The sequence below is a fragment of the Gobius niger genome, assembly GCF_951799975.1.
Source record: "Gobius niger genome assembly, chromosome: 11".
NCBI lineage: Eukaryota > Metazoa > Chordata > Actinopteri > Gobiiformes > Gobiidae > Gobius > Gobius niger.
Window position 1 is genome coordinate 17602293 of NC_136862.1, and position 25828 is coordinate 17628120.

Consider the following 25828-nt stretch of genomic DNA (forward strand, 5'->3'; position numbering starts at 1 on the left):
ATAGTCAATATAAAATTGATACTGAAATCTCTTCATAGCTACATGGTATGGATGTCTTTTCTCAGAAGCTTTGGGGACTGACTGTGAACGCCTTAATTTGTAGTCCGGTGAGACCAGAATGATGCCCCTCTGTATCTTTTTATACAGAGGGGCATCAATCGCTGGTACAGCTGTGACTCTGTTTTCCAGGCAACTTAATTTGGGTCTCTCAACCCTGAGGTTTGGAATCAGTGTCTCAATCCTAATCACACAGCATCATTGACTAAAATGCTTAAATTGATTAAATTAAATCAATAAACCCAACATTTCCAAGGTAACAAGACGTCTCACAAAAACTAAACACAACATCTTTTTAACCCTTTCTCTGTGGGGATCTACCTAGATCTTAATTAGTAGATGGCACAGAAAAGCATCATTGCCATGTTTAACAGTGTATGTTCCCCATCGGCCACATTGGAACATAATATAATAACATGAATGTATTACATGTATGGGAACATCTCGCTAAAACTACTGTGCATGTCGGTGTAAGACGCCACAATTTCTCTTCAGTGTTTTCTGGCTCTGGGTTGAGATCATCCATGGTTGAGATCCCCGCCCCATGGCCCAAGTGTGGCTGAAGCACCGTCCGGATGCGTCGCCATGCCGCTTCTCTCCTCCAGTCACAGCACCTATTCACCATTCTGGCTCATTTTTAGCTACTAGGAGTTCACACAATAAGTCTGCAAGACAGTCCAGGGGTGTGGATTGAGTTTTTGCAGCGGCGTGTGTGCAGCTGAGCGCGGCTGCTGCAGGACTGGCGACGGAGCTAGCTGCGTTAGCATTAGCTCCAGAGAGAGAGCAGCGACAGCCCGAGAGTCCGAGAGGCGGGGAGAGCTGAGGTGAGACTGTTATTTTGATGGTAACAACATTTACGGCTGTATGTGCAAACCATCTGGTACATAGTATCACTTTCACTAATGTGACAAGATATTAGAGGTGCCCGGGCAACAGCGCATAGAGGTGGGTACATACTTGAGTGTTCGTATGTCGCTTTATGGTCAAAATGAAGGCAATGTTAATCGTTTTCTCGACGTTCCTGTGTGGCCCGCTTGGGAGCTAGTTAGCTTAGCCACAGCTAACCGCACCACCATGGGCCGACGCAGGGAGTCCCAAACTTTTCACACCTTGTTGACAGGAAGAGTCGCTGTTGTGCACGAAAGATTTAGAGCTATTTTAATGTTAACACTTAATTTTTTATAACTTCTTGACTTGTCTTGCAGATAATTAAATGTGAAATGTATTATTTTGACAAACATATTGCACTTTTTTGTCCCTTTTAAACTTTTCATTTATTTATTGTGGTATTTATAGTGTTAAGTCAACCTTGAATTTGACATTTCAATATATGTTGTTAATAATTGTTCTCTTTCCTTTTAGGTTGGAAATCATTACATGATTACATTCTGAGATGTCTGTGGATGAGGAGACCATGAAAACTGGCAGTCCTCAGGCCAGTTCAGCATCAGCGCTCCAGTTATCAGATTGCACTGGAGGTTATGCCAATATGTCTGCAATTGTAGCTGCTACACCAGACTGTGCTGCTGCTTGTCCTTTTCCTGATTCTGCTGCATCACCCAAGCACACCAGTACTATGGATGCTCTCTCTAACTCAGAACCTGCGGTGCAGAGAGTGAGTGGAAATGACAGTAGCATTAATCGTCGAAACAGCTTTCATCATTCCAAACAACCGCAACAATCAAGAATAGCAAAGCGGCGCAATACGTCAAGCTTTAGCTTCAAGCATCCAACATCTGGCAAAAAAAGGCGAAGGGCTAACTCAGAGAGTGACTCTGTTCTGCCAACAAACTTCCTCTTGGGCGGAAATATTTTTGATCCTCTCAATCTCAACAGTCTCCTGGATGAAGAGGTAAACAAAGCATTGAATGCAGAGACGCCCAAATCCTCTCCACTCCCTGCAAAAAGCCGAGACCCAGTGGAGATCCTTATCCCTAGGGACATTACTGATCCACTCAACCTTAACAGCGGTATTGCAGACAGCAGCTTTTTGGTTTCTCCTTACAAAAGTGGTGGCAAAAAGAGACACCGTAACAGGCATCATGGAGGGAATAATGTTAGTAATTCATCTTCACAACAGACAATGTCTGATTTTGGAAGAGTTGAAGCCAAAACGGGTTCCTGTGTAAAATATGACAATGAATTTCCCTCCTCTTCTGCACAAAATGTTTCCAAAGAGTCTGATACATCCAGAGTGGGGGACTTTCGTGAACACTTGGTTGACTGCTCTGGGAGCGGCAAAGAGATGATGTTCCATGAGGAGTTCAATTCATCTGTAACGGGAACAAATCAACACACAAGCAAACGCAAGCGAAGGCGCAACTCTGGAAAGGTGGACCCACCATTGACCCATTCTACGCCAGTTACAAAGTCTGTCAAAGATGGCGGCACAGGGACATCGCAGCCCTTTAGCACACCAAAAAGTGGAGCCAAAAATGGTCAAGGTAGTCGGCCACATCAATCACAGTACCAGAGAAAAAAGTTTCTGTATGGAAATTACAACAAGTATTATGGTTATCGTAACCCTGGTGCAAGTGAGGATCTTCGCATACGTGTTTTTAAACCTGAATGGTTCAAGGGAAAAGATGTTCTCGATCTAGGCTGCAACTCGGGACACCTCACCCTTTACATTGCCAAAAGGTTTCAACCTGCACACATATTGGGCCTGGACATAGACGGTGATCTGGTGTATGGAGCCCGTAAGAACATTCGGCATTATTTGTCGGAGCTGCAGACAGAAGAGGCCAGACGAGCTATTCAGGAGAAAGAGAGTCATACAGCCTTAGAGAATGATCACAAAAATGAAGCTGTGGGAAAGACTGAGAACGGGCAGCTGGTGATGCAGAGTGGCTCTGCAGACACTGGAAAAGACAATGACAGTCACACAAGTGATAGACAGGAGCCCCCTGCTGGCCAGACTGTCAACTCTACTTTTCCAGTGTCTCTGCGCATCTCCAGAGGGCCCATCGCTGCACCTCCACTGACTGAAGTGACCAGTTTACAACCAGGCCACTTCCCCTCAAATGTGTCATTTGTAAAGGTGAGTATATTAAATGATTGACAGACTTGTTCATAATGAAAATAATATGGTAACAAAAGCCCAGTGAGCTTCTTCAAGCTCAGTTAGAAATAAGGGAAAGAAAATAAAGAATTATTTGTAATCATTTTCATTCACTCTATACTCGGTAGTGAAACGTACCCAAAGCTGCCCTTGAGGTAGAGTGAGAGAAGTGTGGCCTCACTGTATGTGACCACCACCAACCACTCGCACACGCACACATTCACACATACAGGTGTACACACTTGTTGATCCTTTGCTGATTACTGTTTGTGCACTGAGCTGCATGAACACAGAAGACCTGATTCACAAAGTGAATAATGATCTCTCCAAATTGGCAGATCGATAATTGCTGGGCTCAAGTCACAGTTTAAAGGAATAGGCCACCGTTTTTACATGCTGAGATATGTTCTTACCTTAGCTTTGACGAGTTCTTTAGGACCTGTCTGGTCTTCCCCCATGCCTTCTATCACGTAAACACAGCGCAGACGGCGTTAGCATTTAGCCTCTCCCCCTCTCCTCTATAGCTCCAAAACAGGTCAAGATAGAAGCTACCAAGCTCTTCCACGTTTTCCCTTTTTTAAATATGGTTACGTGACGTGTTACACTACAAAGTATAATTACACAAAATTAAACAATGTGGATTTTCTAAGCGGATAAAAGGGGGAACTATATTGTAAGGTGTAATAATACCAGGAGTAGTTCGAAATCCGCACAGTAATCTTCACTTTACTGCGGAGTAATCTTCACTTTACTGTGCGGATGCCAAACTACTCCTGGTATTATTACGCCTTACAATATAGTATAGCTTCTATCTTGACCTGTTTTGGAGCTATAGAGGAGAGGGGGAGAGGCTAAATGCTAACGCCGTCTGCGCTGTGTTTACGTGACTGAAGGCACGGGGGAAGATCAGACAGGTCCTAAAGAACTCGTCAAAGCTAAGTTAAGAACATATCTCAGTATGTAAAAACGGTGGCCTATTCCTTTAAGATTTATCATCATATTGTCCAGCCCTATTTTAATATTTTACTTATATGTCTATTGTGCTTTCATTGTTGCTAGTGTGGTCATACCGCCTTTGCGATGCCCAATCCCGTCAGACTTTGGAAGCTAAGCAGGGAAGGGCCTGGTTGGTACTTGGATGGGAGACCGTTTAGTAACACCAGGAAGCCTAGCGAATGTAGTGAGTGAGTGAGTGGTTGGTGGTGGTCGGAGGGGCCGATGGCGCAGACTGGTTGCCTCGCTTCCGTCAGTCTACCCCAGGGCAGCTGTGGCTACAATGGTAGCTTACCACCACCGAGTATGGAGTGAATGAATAATGCATTGTAAAGCGTCTTTGAGTGTCCAGAAAAGCGCTATATAAAACCGATGCATTATTATTATTATTACTAGTGTTTTTTTTATCTTCACTCTTTTTATAGGCCAATTATGTTCTGGAGAGTGACGATCTTCTTGTGACTCAGCGCTCAGAGTATGATGTTATTCTGTGTCTGAGCGTGACCAAATGGGTTCATTTGAACTGGGGCGACACTGGCCTGAAGCGCATGTTCAAAAGAGCCTACAGACATCTCCGTCCTGGCGGGTTACTCATCCTGGAGCCTCAGCCCTGGGAGTCATATGGCCGGCGGAAGAAACTCACTGTAAGTAACTTAATTCATTTAATATTTTGTCTGAATGAGTTTTCTTGCACCTGTACTTTAACGGTACTCGGTTCTTGTGATACTGGTACCTGAACAATGCTTTTTTTTGGGTATCTATACTGCATTATTCAGTAGAATCATAAATCGTCATCTTGGCCAGTAAAGGCTGCTTTTACAGTCCAGCGACCCACTGCGCTCAGTGTAGGGCTCCTGATACAAGGCTGAATCGCTTGAACACCGTAGTGTATGCGAGTATAAACCAGCCTTGACTTTCTTTAGTGCTTTCTGAGACCAAGCAATCCTTTCCAAAGAAAAATATTTTTTTCATGACCAGTTTTTACTGATTCCTACAAACACGTCTATATCCCCTGAATGGGATTTTATTCTATTTCATCTCGAGGAACAAATGCAGATTAAGTGCAATTGTATATTCACCATTGTGAGTCTCTTGACATCAAGTTACAATATTGACTTTAAAGATATAGTACATCAATAACAGAAAACTTCATGACGTGTTTTTTTTTATTATTGTTGTTGGAAGTATTAAACGCAGAATAAAGTCCAAATGGGAGAATTTCTGTCACTTATTTTGTAAGAAAACTGGGCCTGGTGATGATTTACAAGGATTGCATTTAAAGTTTCTTTTATTTTCGTTCCCAGGATAATATTCACAGAAACTACCGCAATATCAGCCTGAAACCTGAGCAATTTACATCCTATCTTACGAGTGAAGTGGGATTCACAAGTTATGAGTACCTTGGGGCCCCCAAATCTTCAGTCAAAGGTAATGCATCCCATTCTCACACTATTTCCTTCAATGTTCACACAGTGCTGATTTTGTTTCTCCTCTCCTTATAGGTTTTCAGAGGCCTATTTACTTATTTCACAAATGATTTTTTTATTTGCCTTGAGGACTTTGAATGTGAAGAGCCTAAATTGCCACCATACAGACTATCCAGCCAGAACCTGCACTGCAAACATGTTTGGGAACTAAAAGAATTAGAAGATGAAATAAAATGACTAAAGTGGGACCAAATAAGCATGAAGAAGAGAAAGGAGATTATGTGGTAATAACTACAACAAAAAGTGACACTCAGCATAATGTAGACATTTAATGTAAACACTGAAAAAGCCAACCAATTTATTATTCTCTGATCTGAAAATGTCAACACAAAAACAGACAATGCCGACAGATGATCTACAACATCACATTCACAGTCGTATTTTGTTAAGCACAACCTATTCTCTAAACATGTGTCTTGATGCTGTCAAATACACAGTAAACTATGCAGAGAACAAAACCAGTTGCAATGTTGTTCTGAGTTTAAAGTTAATTTCAGATTATTAAATCATTCTGCATACATCTACAGTGTATGAAAAGTTCTGCTTGTGAAACTCATAATTTACAAGACACTTGTACATTGGAGTTTGGTACAAAAATAGGTTGTTCCACTAACCAATTGAATTGTTAATAGAAATTGGAGGTGCTTCCAATATGCCATTGCGTTTGAAGCCAGAGCTTCTCATCAGCGGTTTACATTAGGGCTCTTTGTGGTGCAGGCTGACGATATTAAGTTAAATTTAAAGGAGCATTGGCTACTTATTAGTTGCACTTTCTGTATGATTTTGTAAGGTCTGAAATTGCACTGATATTTTCATATCTGGAAATGAAGGCATTAATTCAAACAGTGTCTGGTTGCGTTTATTTGTCAAATATTTTTGGGATAAAGCAAATTACATTTTATCATTTTTATAAAATGAAAACCATGACTTTCTATTAAATGTAATTGAGCTGTTTGCATTAAAGCATTACGTAAATACCAGATTCTGCCAGATTTCATCTTCAAGGACACACATTTCCAGTGGCTTAGTCTTTGTGATTGTACTTTCGCACTGCACACCTTTTATTGAAAATGTTTATATACAGATAGAACAATTTGGTCAAATGCGTCCTTTGGGTAAAGGATACGATGTTCGGTGTATGTTTGTATTTTAATACGTGACCTTTGTAAATATGCTTTTTTGTTTTTCTTTGTCTCTTTTAAGTTAACTGTATTTTCAGAGGTCTTTATTTCTTTTAAACCTTTTGTCTTAATTTGATCCATTCAAACAAGGTATGAAATAACAGTGATCAATGATCAGATCTGTTAAAGTTTGTTTTTTCTGTCTGACTGATGTAAGTTATTAGACTAGTTCTTTTTCATTTTGTTAAATGTTTCAAAAATGTGATCTGGTCTTATCATTTAAAAACCTATCAGACTATATTTTCTAAAGCAACAAGGGCAAAGTAACAGATTAATTGCTAAAATATATATATATTTAAAAATGGCACCAAGTTGGAGACAATCACATCCTCAGGCTTTCAATGATCAGTTAGAAACATTCATTTAGGGATCTAGTATTTGGAACTTGTATGTATCAGTGTGCGATTTGTTTGAGTTGTGCTGAAAGAAAATATCCACCTTTTGATGCATATTTTATATTTTGATATATAAAGTTCCTGAAAACCAGAGAAGTTTAAGAAACGTTTAAAATTGGGCAAACTAAATACAGACTGAATCTGAAATGAATCTGTTCTGTGTTTTATTATTTTTGGATGCCTGAGTTTCATAGCGATGTGTACAGTTTAGTTCTTAATTAGTTTGGCAGAATATGCTTTGCCTGGGGATGGGCGGATGAAGGTGTGTCTGACACTGACTGACTGCACACTGTCATACAGTATATAGTACTAAACTGCAACGCCTGGTGATTGAAAAATGCATTACTCTTGCCAAAAGGAAAAGTCGGTGCAACACTGGCGGCACTTGTTTTCCTTGTTCAGAAATGTGAACCAAATTGAAATGATGGAGCATGTTTAACCAGCTGATAACGTGATAACTAAGAGGGAAGCCAAGCTGCACTCACAATTATGAAAATAGAAAAAAATAATCAGTGAGAGCCGAAAATAAAATGCTACGGCGACCTCAAAAGAAGTCTCTGATCAAGATAAAATTTAAAATGTTAAAATGAAATATGAAATTCTGTGACAGTAGTAGAGCATATTGTTACAGGACGACAAAACGAGCTACACACCCTATTGAGATGCTTTACACAGTAACTGGATCAAAAAACAAATAATACAACACTTGACTTAGTCTTTTTCTTTTCTTTGTTACATTAGTTTTGCATCTGAAAGTTTTAGTTAATCCTTGAACCCTTTAATGCTGATGACAATATTATTTATAAGGGTAACAAGCATTTACAAAGAATTACAATTATTCTCCATCCATATATCTTATAGTTTTATTGCCGAATATGGACTGGAGGCAGGCTGCTTAGTGTCAACATCAAGCTATTGTTGGGCTTAGTCACAACAGCACTGTCTGGGCAGTACAAAGATCTAACAATTGACAATGTAGGGCAGTGACGCTGTTTACAAATAGCATACATACCTGTAATACCAGGATGGTTCTTTTCCCTGGAAAGGCTATTTTTGTGTTGAATTTAAGTTGTAGAGTTGATTTTTGCCAGTCAAGTTTCCTGTTCGATGTTTGACCGGGCTATTGGCAGGTATGGACATGTGCTTTGTATTTGTGATGGCTGGTGGGTGCAGGTCTGGTCTAGACAATGTAGTCCAGACAGACAGACTGAGCGGAGAGATGACATAAACAGAGCAGAGACATCATTCACATTTCATTCACAAAAGCTCTTTACCATCACAGCTGTTCGGGCTGTCCATCATTGTCTCTCTTTCAGGGCAGTGCAGTGTGCAAGCATGCCAGAACCAACTCTGCCGCTTTCCATACTGATTTTTGCCTATGGTCAAAACAAGGGACACCTAAGAAGAGTCACCTCTATGATTGGTGATGGTTTTCCGGCTTTAATTGAACAAATACAAAAAGCAGTTGGTAATGATGAATTGGTTTATTTCCTCTGCAAAACATGTGTCTATTGATCAGTGATATGAACTACATAACTCGAATTATCTTAAGAATAGCTCGGGGAAATTTGCCATCCTGCAGGCCTCTCTCGACACACAGTTAAGAGCGTATGGCACAGCACCTAGAAGTCAAGAAATAACATTATGGACATGAGTATGACCAAAATCTGCCTTGACCAGCTTCATAAAACATAGTCTGGTCTACCTGTATCTGCGAGGGCAACCATGATGACCAACAGTGTACTCCTGAGCGTAGCAGAACCGTCTGCAGAGTCCTCTATACCCACAAGTCCAGTACTGCATTTCTGGATCAGTACCTGATGGAACCGAAGAGAACAGCAAAGTTAAAGAAGCAACACTGCACATTTTTGGATGTGCAGATTATTTCTGCTAATAAACGCTAAATAGGACAATAATACGCTTTGCAAACAGATTCTCATCAATTATTTGAGTATTATTTTTGCTATATTATGTCATTAAGGGTTTCCATGTATGGGCTATTGCTTACCCTCCCCATCTGGCAGCATCAGGAGAAGCACAAGAAGCATGAAGCTTAGTCCCTTCATGTTTGGCTACATAAGCTTTCAGACTGCTGCTGGCAGGCTGATGCTGCATTTATACACATTTCAAACCCCGGGGGAGGAGTCCATGCCTCTGCCCAAATGACAAAAACAAACTATTATTGGATGATGGCAGTCTGGCTAATGGGACCAGCTCTTTCAAAAATATAATTCTGAGGAAAAAACATGAAAAGTCAGGATTTTTCCCCAGATGCCTGTGGGACACAGTACAGTGATATTTAAAGCACCGCTCACCAAACGTAGTACTTACATGTACTGTTATTAGGAAACTTGCATTTAAAAATAGGCTAACATATTTGTGATATTGCACAGCGCTCCAGTGACGCACAAAGAATTGTTCACTAAACAAAAGCATTTACTTGTGCATCATGTTTCTAGTGCTTATGTAAAATAAACTAGACAACCTAGGCCATGTTTGTTCAACTGTACCACTGGTACCACCTTTGGTACTCCACTGTTATAGTCATCTATTAGGATAGGCTATATGGCAATCAATCAATCAATCAATCAATCAATCAATCAATCAATCAATCAATCAATCAATCAATCAATCAATCAATCAATCAATCAATCAATCAATCAATCAATCAATCAATCAATCAATCAATCAATCAATCAAAACAGTCCTTAGATCCACTGGCACTTGAAAAGTCAAGTATTTATTTAGGTGATAATGGGTATGAAAAGCTTTAGAAACACTGACCTGTCCAAAAATATGGCTTTTAATAATGGTGTGCCAGAAATTCAGGATGATTTGCTGTAAATGTGTATAGATTGTTGTCTGTTTGTTAAAGGATTTTATTTTTTCTCTCTCTTTTTCTATATTCATCTTTCTTTCGGCCTGTCTTTCCTTTAACTTCATCATTCATCACTCGTTGGATCTATTGAATTATAATCCGTGGTTGGATCAGCTGGCGCTTTCACTTGTTGTCCAGTACGCATGCGCACACTGCACCGCTCCACTAACAACAGAAGTGGTGGGAGCCCGACCTGCCATATCCCCAAGATGGCGGACCTTCTCGGCTCGATTCTGAACTCGATGGAAAAACCTCCAACAGTCGGTGACCAAGAAAGCCGACGAAAGGCCAGAGGTACTTCGGAATTACATATTTAGTCATCACTTTAGTGCGTTATTGAAATATAGTTGGCTGCTGCACGCATTAAAGGACAGATCAAGGAAACATTGCCATTGGCCAGCTGAGCTGAAGTAAACTCTTCTGAACCCTGTGTAGCACCGCCTCACTGGGGAACCGGGGATGTCCTGCTACAGCCCTCTGTAGACTCTTAGATCTACAGAAGTGAGTGCATCATTAGTAAAGACACAGATTCACCTGCTTCCTCTCTTTGTGGCTCTGTTGGCTTCAAGGTTGAGACGTAAAAGAGAAACCAGAACAACTAGCCTTAGGTAAAGCCTGGCGTTTAACTTACGGGTGTCTTATAATTTACGTACACCTTCATCGTAATATTGGCTACTCACTCACCTGGTGATGTGAAGAGGTGATTCATGAAGCCTTCATAAGAACAAGGTGGATTTGATTGGCAATATCATAATCAAACATTTAAATTCCGCACCAGAGCCTCCTCCTGAGGAGATGTGGAGATCACATGTGGACAAACTGTACTGTCTATCAGTATAATATATATAAGAATTCCCCACTTACAGCTCTTTTAAAAAACAACTTAAACATTTTCTTAAAGTGAATCAGTCTTGTGCTCATTATAACTAAAATGCAAGTTGTAAAGTTGTTATTGTGTGTTTAGTATTCATACATTCCTCAGAATGATATCTTTGAAATACTGCACGATGCTGTGCTCTTCTGTGGGCTGTATTATTTAGTATTATTTCATAGGTCTGTTTGCTTTTTTTCCCTTCTGTTTTAGAGCAAGCGGCCAGACTCAAGAAGATGGAGGAAAACGAAAAAAGAAAGAAAGCAGAGTTCAGAAAAAAAGTAGGTTCACTTTTCAAATGGGCCTGTTTTGTAATTGTTACTTTGTGTTTAGTAGGTTGTAGTATACTGTGAGCAGATGTGACTGGGTATTGCAATGAAGCAAACAAAGTAAATTGTTTTTTACTAGTGTGATGTTCTTGCTTTTAGATGGAAAAAGAAGTGTCCGATTTCATTCAAGACAGTACACAACAGAAACGAAAATACAATCCTATGGGCAAAATAGAACGAAGTATATTGTAAGTAGATTTTTCTTGTTAAATAGGGACAACAAGAGTTCTTGTTCTGGTAATTCATGACGTTGCTTAATTTTCTATGTTTGTAGACATGACGTGGCTGAAGTGGCTGGATTGACCTCTTTCTCATTTGGGGAAGATGAAGAGAGCCGTTATGTTATGCTTTTTAAGAAGGTTTGGATACCTGTTGTAAGAAAAGTATCACAATATTGTGGCAAGTTTATCAGCATTACATGCATTCTCTTTGCAGGAGTTTGCACCATCAGATGAAGAGCTGGAGGCGTATCGCAAAGGAGAGGAGTGGGACCCAAAGTTAGCTGAGCAGCGCCGCAGACTGAAGGTTTGATCACACTTTACTTTTAATTTGTGCTTATATATTTGTTTTATTTGGCTACGATCAGTTCTATATACTTAAAGGGGGGGTATTATGCAAAATCGACTTTTTCAAGCTTTACATCATGTTATTATGTCATTCCCTCATTAAAAACATGCCTGAAGTGTTGCCTTGGCACATTCACGTATTTTTGAGTAATCTGTAAAAACTCTGATGGCAGACATTTTAGGGATAGGTTTACCTGAGTCCTCCTAGGAACGCCCCCACCTCCCGGAGACGCCTCCGACCTTTCGTCACCAGCCGAGTAACCAACCACTGCCCCTCAGCAGAACCCCCGTGCGTGTCTGAAAGAGTCAGAGGTTCTTAAAGAGACAGAGGCCTATTTCAAGACATTCGTTACAACCATTTTGAGAGAGCAATTTCATACAAGGCAGTTATTCTAATTTACTGCATTTACAGACCAACAGAAGGTTTCGTCATCATTGTAGTGTGCTATAGACTGGTGCTATGTGATTGAAAAAAGCATAATACCCCCTCTTTAATGACTGGATTAAAATAATGAAATATGTGTTTTTATACCTTAATGCAGGAGCAAGCAGCATTAGAAGATGCAGAGGCCCAGCAGTCTAAGAAGTCTGAAACATGCCCCAACTCCAACTACAGAGACAAATACAGTCACCTCATTGGCACATCAGCCGCCAAAGACGCAGCACACACGCTAGAGGCCAACAGCGCATATGGCTGTGGTAAGCGCACTGCAATGTCAACAAGACGTCACATCAAGCACTGTAATGTACGATTCAAGACACGTTTTTGTTTGTTTTTTGTACATTCAGTACCCGTGGCTAACAAGAGGGACACTCGCTCCATAGAGGAAGCTATGAATGAGATCAGAGCAAAGAAACGACAGAAACGAGAGGATGATGCCGGGGCTCAAAGTAGCTCCTGAGACGGCAATGTGTCTTCTCTGTTGTGTGTTTGTCTGCGGGTGCGTGGTCTACTGCAATATTCACTATAACTTATAATATGTGGCAGTCGCTAGCGGAGAATTCTCAGGTGGTGATCCTAACTGTTGGGCTGCATTTGTCTGTAACTGTCTTTAATAACCAATATTGACACTGTATATGTCCTCCAATTGTTGACAGTATTTGGTTATTTTAAGAGCAGTTTTTTTAAACATGCATGTAAATGACATGCGTTTTAATAAAATTTCTGTTATTTTAGGATTCTCGTAAAATCAGTGTTAACCTTTCAGATTTGAATACATTTTAAGGTCATGACGTTTGTCGTTAAAATATGATTGGTAAAGAAAGCCATGTGATGTCTTGTAATGGTAAATATTGACATTCTTGCACATAAAAGCATTTTTACATTGGTCATAAATTGCAGTTATTTTAGAGTTAAATAAAGCAATGTGAACAAATGGCATTGGTTATGGATTGAATATAAACTTTTTTTTCTGTAAACAGATAAATCCTTGCTACTCAGATGTTACCGGAAGATGTTTTCATAACCCGGAAGTGACTGCTTCTGTTGTTGTTCCTTTACATAGATATTCACCACCATCCAGTTATATTATGCGTCGTCAAGAGTTCTGATCCCTGGTTTCTATATGTCACCTCCTTTCCAAACTTAATTTTCGAGTGCATTTGAAGTGGTGGGCTTGGTGAACTGAAGCCAGTCACTTGAAGTATTGTCGGAGGAATGAGCGCCTCGTTTTGCCTCGACTCCGAGCTCGCCGCGGTCATGGAGAGCCTGGTGCTCGCAGCTGCGGCGGGACTCAAGCGGCTCACAGAGAGCGGGGAGGCGCACACTATGGTAAACTCCTTATGTGCAAAAACAAAAACTATTAATGCTTTGCAGATGTATGCTATAAAACCAAACGGTCTGCATAATGAATAGTAAGATTAAAAATCAGATTTCGTTACGCAGCTGAAATTGTATACTCATGTCAGTTGTTGATAGTGGAGAGGTCTCGATGTCGTAACATGGCAACAGCGTGGCAACGGCAGCCAATTGAGTGGCAAGTGGCAACTCAATTTGCCAAGTTGAAAATCCTTACTCTCTATTGGTACATTTTGTTTTTGTAACGTAAAAAAAGGAATTGCTTAGGAATTTAAATAGATGTAATAAGTGATATTCTAGCTTTGTCCTTGAAGAAATCTGGAAATCAATGAATCAGTGGGTAACAATCTTTTTTCTGTGTTGTTTCAGTTTGCCTCTATGATGGAAATTCTGTGCAGTGAGGCTTTGGGGAAAATCCTCAGCATTTTAGAGCCTGTCAAAGTTCAGCTGAAACTGGACAAACTTGCTCATCCTCCTTCATCAAAGCCCCATGTTCTATACATCCTTCAGGACTCCAGAGTGGGTATGTGAATAATTTAGCGTCCAGAATAACCAATGTGTTACCACTCACTCACACACCCGAATAAGAATGTCTTTTATTTTTTTATTTTTAATTTTGGTTTAATTGTGCAACATGAAACATAAACATACACACACATTTTCTTTATGGCATATATTAGATGATTCCTGCCTCAGAAACCATTTTAATGCTATTCTTAATGTGGTGATAAGTTTTTATTTCCCCTACAATCATTGTGCGACTGTTTTGTCTTTCAGGAGTTGAACACTCATACGTTGCAGTTAGCAAAAGGGACAAGGGCCAGTCCAATACTGAGCAGTCGGACCACTGCTATGGAGCAAATGACAAGAAGACTGTCCTGCCTGATCAGAAGGATTGCCAATCAGAGGAAGAGGATTTTGCAGATTCTGAGTTAACTCCTGCCGCCAGCATTAAAGACAAATGGGGAAATATTAGCCTGGCAGCTATTGTTGATGGTGAGTAGTTGTACATGCCACATCGGATGGTGATGAGAACAGTTAAAACAGTGTTTCTTTACAGGAACATAACTAAAATAATTGCATTTATTATTATTTATTTCATTTATTTGTGTGGGAGGATATACAAAAACATAGACTAACTGTGGCACAGCAGGTCAATACTGTACATTGAATGAACAGAGTGATGACATGGCAATGATTGAACTGTTTCAAGATAATTTGTAAATGATGAGAAAAGCTATATATCTTTTATTAAATATTACAGTGATGGGATCAAATTGGTTTTGTTTTTTGGTCATTTTCAAAATTTATCAGACAACAGAGAATTTGTCATATTGTAGAATACAAAAAACACTGTATGATTTATATTTGGTATTTCTTTTCATGATGTAATATGCACTGGCATGTAAATCTACCCTTGCCAACTTTAGTCCAATTTTTAATCCATTGATTTAGTAATCCATAATATGAGGCGCTGTAGTGGGGGGAACATGTAGATGAGTAGATGACTGTGGGTCTTTTTAGGTTTGGGTGACAGGGTCCATGCTGTCACAGTATTCTATATATCTGGTTTATTATGTATGTTTAAGGTGCAGAGAAATGTCACAGAACTAGTCATACAAGGCGTGATGAAAACTTGCACGCAGCTGACAACCTCTATGGATCAGCCCAGAAAATGTCTGACCCGCCCACTGAGGAAAACAACCAATCAGAGATGGAGAGTGAGAGTGGAACGTCACAGTTTGTTCCTGTATATATTACTAGAAACAACATTGATCTAGATGTTAGTGTAAATGGTAAGGGAATCACTTTCTGTAATCATTTTCTTGTAATTCAGAATTGTGAAAACTCTACGGAATTGATTTGTGTTCTGATTGTTTCAGCAATGGCGTGCTCAAAGAACACAGTGTGCAGAAAGAAAATATGTTCTGCTCAAGACAGTCCCTCTCACAAAGAAACAGAGGACTCCGCTCAGAATGCAGATCGATCCGACGAGGATGAGGGGAGGGCAGAGCCAGCTTCTTTTCCCATCTTCAGTTTTAAATGTGAAAATGAAGAATCTACTTTTGAAAGTGTGTTCTGTTATATTTGGCTTATTTAAATGTTAAAGAATGTATAATAATCATAATGATAATATTAACAATTACTGTTTTTATTATTTTAACAATTGCATGTTCCTTTGTTTTTGTAGGAGTGGAGGAAATATACAACACTATGACATTCAGCCCCGCGTCCGACACCTCAGATCTTAACCCCACAGCCTCTGTGCCACAAAGATGGCGCTTCAACTGTGGTATCTGTGAGATAGGTTACGACAGTGAGAATGCCTTCAGGAAGCACATGTGCACTCACACTGGAGGCAAACCTTTCAAATGTCCATCATGTGACAGAAGTTACTATCAGTCTGCATCTCTGAAAAGGCACATGTACAAGCACACAGGAGAACGACCCTTCAAATGCCCAGAGTGTGGCAAAGGCTTCACTGACAAAGATAAGCTGAAGGGGCACATGAGTGTGCACACTGGGCAGAAGGCCTTCCCCTGTAACGTGTGTGGGAAATCTTTCACAGCTAAAACAAACCTGTACCGCCACATGCGCTTGCACTCGGGTGCCAGGCCCTACATCTGCAGCGAGTGTGGCCGGAGCTATACCCGCCCCGAGACCCTCAAAGATCACATGTCAGTTCACAGTTCTGGGACAAAGCCAATGAACCACACATTTAAATGTTCTTTCTGTGACCGTGTCTTCAGTCAAAGAGCTAATCTCATCGTGCACGAACGCACCCACACGGGGGAGCGTCCATATGTGTGCTCCCTCTGCTCCAAGGCCTTTCGCACATCTGTTTCCCTGAAGGTGCACCTGCGCGTGCACACCGGCGAGAAGCCCTATGTCTGTGACGTGTGCGGCCGACCTTTCAGCCAGCAGAGCAGCCTGTTGGTCCACAGGCGTGTCCACTTAAACGAGCGCAGTTACGTCTGCCCCACTTGCAATAAGAGCTTCAACAACCCCCAGAACCTAAAGGTGCACTTGCGTGTGCACACTGGCGAGCGGCCTTTTGTCTGCGGGCTGTGTGGCAAGACATTTGTCCAGGACGCACACTTACGGATACACAAGCAACACATGCACACCGGGGTCAAACAATGCGTGTGTGAGCACTGCGGTAAAGCATATGCCGATAGACGCAATCTGCGGTTGCACAAGTGTGTGTACAAATGAGCATAAAACTGATGAGAGGCAGACGAGGGAGCATCGACTTCATCTCAGGGAATATAATACATGCAATCATTTTATTGATATTATTTGGAACTTTTGTTTGTTAAATAAAAAAATATGAAACTAAACTAAACATACTCCTGTGCTCATATCCTTTGAAGGAACTTTAGTGTATTTTGTGTTTGTGATCATTATATTAATGCTATGTTTTTATACTCTCACATCTTATTGATCATTTTATTTTGTTGTTAACTTAAAGTCCATCTCATGCATTGATCAGATTTATCTGCACTTGACATCGGTGCAACTTTTCGTCATTAGGGGGCGTTGACGCACATACAGAAATAGAGCAGCGCTGTATTCTGCTTTTTAGCGGCTGTTCTGAAGTTTTTGTCCCGCAGATACAGATTTATGGCGCCTTGTATGTATTGCCACGCACTTTTATAAAATGAAGTCCACGTTTCTGTTCTTGTTCATCATTTGCTTTGCAGATGCTGAACTGAAACCACGGAAAGGTAGGACTGTCTGCTTGTTTATCTTGCGTAGAGGGGGGAATTTTCAATATTGTCCTCAGATTAACAGTTGTTATAAGCTTAATAAGACCTTTATTATTTTTGTTCATTTATCTTGACAATAACCCGTCATGATTCATCAACGCATTTTAGACTTTTTGCCTTTTCCTCCGACGCACAGGTCGCGGAGCCTTTTGCACATTTAAAAATAAAAACTACGCCCCGGGGGACAGCTGGCACCCGTACTTGGAGCCTTTTGGATTGATGTTTTGTATGAGATGTCTCTGTACAGAGGTACACCTCATGATTTGAGTTGATATAAGAAGTAGTCCGGTGTCCTGAGTATTGACTGTGGTGCTCTGTCTTTAGACGGGACATGTGAAATGTAGCACGATCAGATGCGCGGCTCTGTCCTGTGATAACCCTGTGGTGGAGCCTCAGCAGTGCTGCCCCCGATGCACAGGTAATAAACAGGGTTTACTCTTTCTGTCAGGGCTAAGTATACATTTTTTTTTAAACTGACACATTGGGAACTGTTTGGCCACTGTTGCGTTATTTACGCCAGGTCTACAGCCTTATACAGCCTCTTGGGGGAGGGGGAAAAAGAAAGAAAAAAATAAACCATCGTGTGGAGACGTTCATAATCATCAGATTTATTTATTTCTTTTGATAATTACATTGATTTGGAGCTTATTTAATTTTTTTGTGATGCATCTTCATACATGATAGGTCTGTGGATCCTACATCTGAGCCGGTTTAGGTTTTAATTATAGTGGCTTGGATTTACATTGCACTTTACAAGCTTGATAAGCTCCTCAACGCACAGCAGTAGGCCATTCATCGCTTCATACTCAATGGTCGTAAACTACTTGGCCACTACTGCCCTGGGGCAGACTTATTTAGCTGCCATTGTTCTGCCAATCTGTGGCTGTCATTGGCCTCTCAGACCAGCATGTCTGGAGCCCAGTTCACCAACTTTTCAGTTTTGACGACCTGTCTCCACCTGTGCCACTGTTTCCTCAAAAAAGAGTTGCTGATGTATAGCCCAAGATAGTATCTTATCTCTGGTGCATATTTTAAAGCCAATTTTGCCTATATTCAAAGAGACCTCAATTAACAATGAACTATCTTCTCAGATGAGCCCAAGTTCCCCGCTGCTCTCAGGGCTTCTGTGAAGACATGCCGTTACAACGGCAGCATTTACCAACCAGGAGAGAGCTTCACTAAACGGGAGCTGTTCCCGTCCCGACACACAAACCAGTGTGTCCTGTGCACATGCTCTGTAAGTCCATTCTCCTGTTAATATTATTGATTACAATGATTTGGTCAAATTGTTCTGTGAAATGCAACAATCCAACACATGTGTCATTACAAACTTAGCATTGTATTTTAATTGTTTAAAGCAACAAAACCCGATAATCTATAAACCACCCACTGAAAGTCATATGCAAGTGATTTGCACCAGTCCAGCTCCGATACACTGGAGGATGATTCACTTAAGTGAGTCCTCAGTCTGACATTAAGCAAATGTCAAAGCAATGTTCAATTGACATTAATACAAAAACTGTTAATACAGCTCATGAAAGTTTGTTCAACTGTTTATTATTGATTTCGTATTTAATATTGTTCAAGGGAAATGTGTATAAGGCAGATGATTATTTTATTGTTGAGTGTTTTCTTTTAACGAAAGATGGCTTAGTGTTAATGCTCTCTCCCCAGAATGGTAACATATTTTGTGCCCTGAAGACATGTGCGGCGGTCACCTGCCCCTTCCCTGTTCCAGTCCCAGACACCTGCTGCCTGTTGTGTAAAGGTACCACAGTTCAGACTGCACCTAGTCACCTTATGTCAGTGGTTCTCAACCTTTTTAGACGTGACCCCCATAGGACATGTTTTCCATTCAAACTACATAGATAATGTTTATCTGGTGATCCCTATGGGGATCACTGCACCCGGATTGGGAACCACTGTCATATACTTCACAGAGAATCTGCACCTCAGTTGTATTTTCTGTGTTTATATCTCTTGTAGATCACAATGGTTCAACGTTGAATGACGACAGACTCCAACAGCTCAACCGAGGCGTTGTATGTTCTCTATGTATCTTCCCACAAATATGATTTATTTTGGTAGATGTTTTCCTTTTATACAGCTGAAAGTCAAACACAGTATATACTGTGGCGCTGTCTCAGACCAAAGGAAAGCCTTCTTTACAGTCCAGATAATTCCCCTTTTTGCGCCTCTGAAGTGCTAAAAAGTGCAGGTGATGATTCATGGCTCTGGGACAGAGCTGTAAATGTTTATGATTGAGGGCGGATGATGACTCCTCTTCTTCTCTCACTCTGGAGTGAGCAAAGTAAAGCCAGCTCTCTACTAACTGTGTTTTATTGTGCGTTCACAAAGAGGCATTCAGTGGACCAATGTCCAGTGGAGCACATCAGGGCGTGGCCGGACGGTGCCACTGCACCCAGGGTCAGGACCTCTCCCCAAAGTCTGAGCAAACTCAACCTCAAAGGAGCCTCTGAGACCACTGTCAAGATCCTGCTGCAGCGGAAACACCAAAGAGGTAAATCTTTATCAAAACAAGACGTTTACAAAACGACATGTTATAGCCATTTGATTTTATGGACATCTTCCTCACAAATATACAATTGTTTCCATATGGAGCTCGCTCAGATGTTTTCCATTTCTCACAGCTTGTTTGTACAATGGAAAGACATACTCGCATGGAGACATGTGGCACCCGGTTCTGGGGAAGGTCCTGGAATGCATCGTGTGCACTTGTAATGACGGCCACCAGGACTGTAAACGCATCACATGTCCCAGCCAGTATCCATGCAAACATCCCACCAAATCACCAGGAAAGTGCTGCAGCACATGTCCAGGTGAGACCGCAGCACATATCTGTCCCTGCTATATTAAACGTATGACTTCTACCACTGTGGTTTTGCTATTTCTTTCCCTCAGAGAGTAAAGCTGCAAACAACCAGACACAGTGTCACATGGGACATCAAAGTGACGTCCAGGTTTACAAAGTGGAGTCCTCTTTAAAAGTGGACAATCCAGAAATGATGAAGATCATTACAGCGGAAAGACAGAGTACAGCTGAAGTAGAAATGCTGATGTGGAGAAGTGTACAAGGTATTACATTGCTTACTACATAGTCACATGATGAGAATGGGTGATCAGATAAGCCCCGTTCAATTGGCCGATCGATCCCAGCTTCAGTCAGTCGATGTGTCCTTGGACAAGGCACTGTAGTTGTCTGTGTACACTGGTGTACAAAGGAGTGTTTTCAGTGGGTTGTAAAGCCTTTCACAGAGAACATATCCTTCAATAACTGAAGTGATTAAGTATAAAAACACTACCCGATATATATCTGTCAGGGTAGTGCTGAGGAGTTTATCTTGATTCCAGCTTCATAGACGTCATTGGGTCGTGGCTTGGCGTCCTGTGGGTGATGGTGTGTCGATGTTACAGCAGCCAAGAATCACTGTTTTATTGTATCTTTGTTTCTACAGGTGTTTTACAGTTAATGGAGATTGAGGATGTTCAAAGAAAAGATATAAAAGATCATCCAAAAAATAATACACTGCTGACAACAATCAATGAAGGTGCGTTACATCCTTGTACAGCATCAGATCTGAACACTATATTACTATTTTGTATTCACTATTCACTGCTGATAAATCATTGTACTGATGCATTTCACAGAGACATGGATAAGATTCAAGGAAGAAGCAAGAAATCTGAGTAAAGCCACTCAGACGGTGTTATGTGCGGACGGGATACATGACATAGTGAATTATTTGGACCCTAAGCAGACTGAAGGACTGTGTTCACCATAACCTTTTCATATGACCACATTTTCTGCTAAAGTAACAGCCAAACATCAAAGCTATGTTTGTGAGACAAAGTGTTACATTGAATGTAAAGATTGTGTGTAAATATTTATTGAGCCTTGGCAACTAATTTAAAGAGTGTTAAGATTGCGTTTATAAATACTGAGGGGCTTTGCATAAGGATAACAATGGGCTTTGTGAATCCAGTTCTGTCTTTAAAGTGAGAATACGTATCTATTTTTATACAGACAGTATTGATGTGGCCCAGTGGGCTTTTCATTTCACATACCAGAAATATCACTGCTTGAAGGGGATGTTTTTAGCCAAAATAGCCCTTATAAAAATGTCCTGTATTAGTCTTGACGTAATCTTAGTCATTGCAGGCTGTGCTTCTTGTTGAGTTTGCTCCATTCGTTCTAATGCAGTGCCCAAAACAGGAACTGTTTCTTTAAATGTCGTCAGGGAGATCAAATCAAAAACACAAGTGACAGCTTTATACAGTCGTGTGTTTTGACTGGAGCTGGATCACAGAGACCTCCCGTCTTTGTGAGTGTGACTGTTTCTGATTTCGTTCAAGCTGATTGATGACTCGATTTCTAGCACTTATGTTAAAAAAAAGGCTTGTACTTATGATTTCTCTGAAGCAAATTTGCTACAGGCTTCTCGTATGTAGTACAAAGTATAGCTGGTAAACGTTACTCAATTAAAAATATAAAATTGTTGCAAATTTGTTTTTGATGAACTCATTGCACCTGCAACCATGCACATACAGTACCTTGACAAAAGTTCATAGTTATCTATAAACGTCTTATTTACACTTAAACTCTTTGTGACTCTCACAGCTGACTGTCCTGAAGGTGTGATATTCTGTGCTCAGAATATTGAAATACTGCTGTTTTAATACTGCACATTTTATGTACTTGACATACGAGCACATTAGATTGTTGTTCTAGTGTCCTACTTAATGTTAGGATATTGTTTATGTTTCAAATTGTATTTGTCTAAAGAAAACAAACACCTATATTTTCCTGGTGAGTTACTGGTACTTTTACCCAAGTACAAGGCTCAGCTGCTCAGCCCTGACAGCGCCGCTGTGTGGAGCCTGACAGGCGTCTGTGATGTGGCCAAAATCACTGATTTACACTAATCTCATAATGAGTCATTTTGTGTAAACTGATGGTTTGACCAGTTCTCATCAATGTCTCCTGTGTCCAGAGCATTTACCCCCATCCCAAAGATCACCACGGCCAACCCAAATGACTCATTTACTGTAAATAAAGACTTGGACACCACCAGAATCGCAAAGGACAGAGAGACCAATCAGTGAATGTGTACATTTGGATGATTGGTCTGTGCTCAGACCAGTGTTGGCTCTGGCCTGCAATGTCAGGCATCAGGATCATGGACACTGGTTCAGGCATACATTTGCTCTTTTATTAACAAGATACTGTGTTCTTTCAGAGCAGAGCAGCTTCTATATCAGGGATTTGTGTCCACACACATCAAATTCTTCATACTTTCTTTCTTAAAAATGTCAATTTATTCCAGAGTGATACAAATTAAAATGCCTCGTGTTACCAAAGTGTCTTAGTATTTCGTTGACAGCTTTATCAGTTTGACTTTTAGCATTTTGCTCTTCAAAACATTTATAATAATTGTGTTATTTAGGCATTCAACACATGTCAAACAGAACGCGCTTGTCTTTCCTCATGAGTCTCTGTTGTGTGAATCAGAAAGCTCCAAGGTCACAGTGAGTTTGGATAAATTAAGCCTGATATCTGTGTTTGCTTTCTCTGCTGATTAAGGCGCTCCGCTGAGGTGCAGTTTATACTTCATCAAAATACTTCCACCGCCTCATGGAAGCCCCAGTACTCACAAACCTGGCCTTTTCACTCTTGATAATTGCTCTACATTTTGGGAGTGTGGCCAGAAAACTACAAATGTCATGTCATCATCTAAACAACTCCCACAATCAATTAAGGCTCAGGTCAAAGTGCAAACTGTCAGCCACATCCTCATAACAACTGAGAACAATTATGGACAGAGCACCGACAGGAAGCAGAGGAGGTACTGGTACTTCTGTAAGCAAGTGCTACAACCACTAAAGTACTACTAAACTGGGAATATTTTTACTTTACAGGATCCGCATTCTTCCAGATTTTTAAAGGGTAAAAGTTTTTCTAAAAGGTTGAATAAAGCCATGTTAAGTCCAATATTTAAAACTGAAAATAGTAATCCTTCAGGTTATGTTTTGTGTTGCCAAGGTAACAGCTCCAAATCGCTTCTGAATTTGGCATCAAGTATGAAGGTGAAACTATTTCTCACTGAGGAATCTCTCTTAGATCCTTCAAATTGCAGCCATTCTAAATAACTTTCTTCAGCTCAGCCCGTGCTTTCAGTTTGGATGCAGGTCAAGAGTCGAGTCAGAACTTTGACTTTATGAGCACAGAATCAAGGGCTTAGAAACCAAATCATTAAAGTGCCACTCTCTTGACTCAGGGTATTGAGTACTTTTCCAAATGACCACCTCTATATTTATGTCAAACTCCCTCCAAGTGTAAGGGGCCAGAAAATGTTGCCATAAAACACAATCCCATTTGAAATGTCAACATTTTTGGCCAAACTCTTCAGTTTGTGTTTGGCTGAGAGCAGAGGCTTTGTTTTTGCAACTTTTCCAAATAAATGCTTGTAATGGAGGTAATATTTGGTTGTACTAATGGAAACTTTCTGAACCCAAGATCCAGCTATCTTGATTCGTGATTCTTGAGGTTTTTTACCACTGGGACCAACTCCTCACAGTGTGTTAAGAGAAGTCATAAAAGACTATTTTCCAGGTCTATGAAATAACCATATTCTCCATATTATGTCATAGAGAATCAACGTGTGACCTCGTTTTCATCATCTCTTAAAAAGTGATCTTTGTGACTGCCTTGTGTTTGGAACTGTTGTTCTTTGTTTTGTTTTTTGTGGTAAACAGAGTTTTTTTGTAAATATTTTTGAATTTAAAAGTACACAGTATAGACACTTACCAAGGTGCCAATATTTGTAAGCAGAGGCGAGTCATCAGTCACATTTACTCAAGTACATGCACTTGAGTAACTTTTTGAAGTAATTGTACTTAAGAGAAGTTTTACCAAATGCTACTCTTTACTTCTAATATTATAATGATGTATCTGTAGTCTCACTTGAGTAAAACAAATATCTACTTGTTCCACAGTATAGTACATATATATTTTTCTGGCCTTTCCTTTGGAAATACTAGAATTGTTTACATCATTTCATTTCATTTTGTTTCTCATAATGTATAATAATAATAATGCATTGGTTTTATATTTTGCTGGACACTCAAAGACGCTTTACATTGGCATTATTCACTCACTCCATACTTGGTGATGGTAAGCTACTCTTGCAGCCACAGCTGCCCTGGGGCAGACTGACGGAAACGAGGCTGCTAATCTGCGCCATCGGTCCCTCCGACCACAGACTCACCACATTCCCCCAGGCCTCCTGGTGTTCTCAAACGGTCTACGGAAATGTAGATCAGACTTTTATGCTCAAACAGTTACTCAGTACTCAGTATTTCTCCCAGGTATTTTTTTTTACTCTTACTTGAGTCATTATTTCTTACTGAATAAAATGATTTAAAAGTAGTTACTTTTATTCTTACTTGAGTACATTTTTAGCTGCTCTACCTGCCTCTGTTCGTAACTGCAGCAGATTTGATACAAAAAGTACTTTAAAGTCATTTACTTTGTAAAAGTGACTTTATATCTGTGGCTTTTAAAACCCCTGCCGCGTGTTACAGGTCAACTGCTCGTCCAATCCCATGGGGTTTTGTGCAGTGAACTAGAGTGACACTTTGATAATGAGGACTTTTGATTCTGGGCCAGATTCAGTGCCGGCCTCTCAGCGGGTTCTTTGCAGTCCAATAAGTTTCACATCGACGTTACTAAGCCCTGATTGGTCTGATGTCTCCTCCAGATGTTGAAACTGTAATAATGTGCTCCAATACGCTCCTACGTAGATACATAAACAAAGATCAGTCATGCCCAGAAGTGTCTATGTTGTTTTTGTCTTTTGGATGGAGTGGGGCTCTGTGCTGCCAGGGTCAGACATATCACAGAGGGTATGAACAGAAATGTGTTTTTTGTTAATAATTCACCTCATCTATCCGGGAGAATTTAAACCAAAGCAGAGACGGTCTTTGGCTCGCTTTGTTTAATCTGTGTAAGCGCCAAAATAATAAGAGCAAGTCCAATAAAAATACATAAAAATAAGATGCATGAGCCGTTTATAGTCCACAAGTAAAAAACTTATTCTGGTTTCACAGATTAACCTCAATTACAGGTATAGACGAGATGATCAGATTACTGTGGCACTGTGATGAAAATGAATGATATGAACTGTGTGTACGGGGCCGAGCAGACACATATGCTTTGTTTATATATGTTATATGCCTCAGAGAAACTGACTCTCCATTTGAGCTAAGTTTTTTGCTTTAGTTGATTCTGTTTTGCCTCATTAATTCGTGCATTAGAAGCTTTTGACCAACCCATAAGATTAATATCTGCCAACATGCACCACCTCTTCTACAAAAGCTTCTCTGGTGAGAATTATCAAAGTGGTGGAAATCTTGAAGTGTCTA

The 25828-nt window shown here is 40.4% G+C and overlaps 4 protein-coding genes across 4 annotated transcripts; all 4 read left to right on the forward strand.

The window, feature by feature from the left end:
* Nucleotides 1–1428: 1428 nt before the first annotated feature.
* LOC306969936 (7SK snRNA methylphosphate capping enzyme-like) lies at nucleotides 1429–7431 on the forward strand. The gene is made up of 4 exons (XM_079565724.1): nucleotides 1429–3097; nucleotides 4537–4755; nucleotides 5416–5539; nucleotides 5614–7431. The coding sequence occupies exons 1-4, from the start codon at nucleotides 1451–1453 to the stop codon at nucleotides 5646–5648; spliced, it is 2025 nt and encodes a 674-aa protein (XP_079421850.1). The 5' UTR covers nucleotides 1429–1450; the 3' UTR covers nucleotides 5649–7431.
* A 2770-nt stretch (nucleotides 7432–10201) lies between these two features.
* On the forward strand, nucleotides 10202–13119 carry spag7 (sperm associated antigen 7). Its single transcript, XM_079565524.1, has 7 exons — nucleotides 10202–10346; nucleotides 11137–11204; nucleotides 11352–11440; nucleotides 11527–11611; nucleotides 11688–11777; nucleotides 12361–12517; nucleotides 12608–13119. Exons 1-7 carry the CDS (start codon nucleotides 10262–10264, stop codon nucleotides 12718–12720), a joined length of 687 nt encoding a protein of 228 aa, XP_079421650.1. The 5' UTR covers nucleotides 10202–10261; the 3' UTR covers nucleotides 12721–13119.
* A 210-nt stretch (nucleotides 13120–13329) lies between these two features.
* LOC306970000 (uncharacterized protein) lies at nucleotides 13330–16844 on the forward strand. Its single transcript, XM_079565815.1, has 6 exons — nucleotides 13330–13589; nucleotides 13986–14139; nucleotides 14394–14612; nucleotides 15206–15412; nucleotides 15500–15688; nucleotides 15808–16844. The coding sequence occupies exons 1-6, from the start codon at nucleotides 13476–13478 to the stop codon at nucleotides 16830–16832; spliced, it is 1908 nt and encodes a 635-aa protein (XP_079421941.1). The 5' UTR covers nucleotides 13330–13475; the 3' UTR covers nucleotides 16833–16844.
* A 346-nt stretch (nucleotides 16845–17190) lies between these two features.
* chrdl2 (chordin-like 2) lies at nucleotides 17191–21897 on the forward strand. The gene is made up of 11 exons (XM_079566883.1): nucleotides 17191–17344; nucleotides 17523–17635; nucleotides 17711–17804; nucleotides 18478–18623; nucleotides 19061–19154; nucleotides 19373–19428; nucleotides 19745–19907; nucleotides 20038–20226; nucleotides 20309–20482; nucleotides 20863–20955; nucleotides 21056–21897. Exons 1-11 carry the CDS (start codon nucleotides 17278–17280, stop codon nucleotides 21187–21189), a joined length of 1323 nt encoding a protein of 440 aa, XP_079423009.1. The 5' UTR covers nucleotides 17191–17277; the 3' UTR covers nucleotides 21190–21897.
* Nucleotides 21898–25828: the final 3931 nt, after the last annotated feature.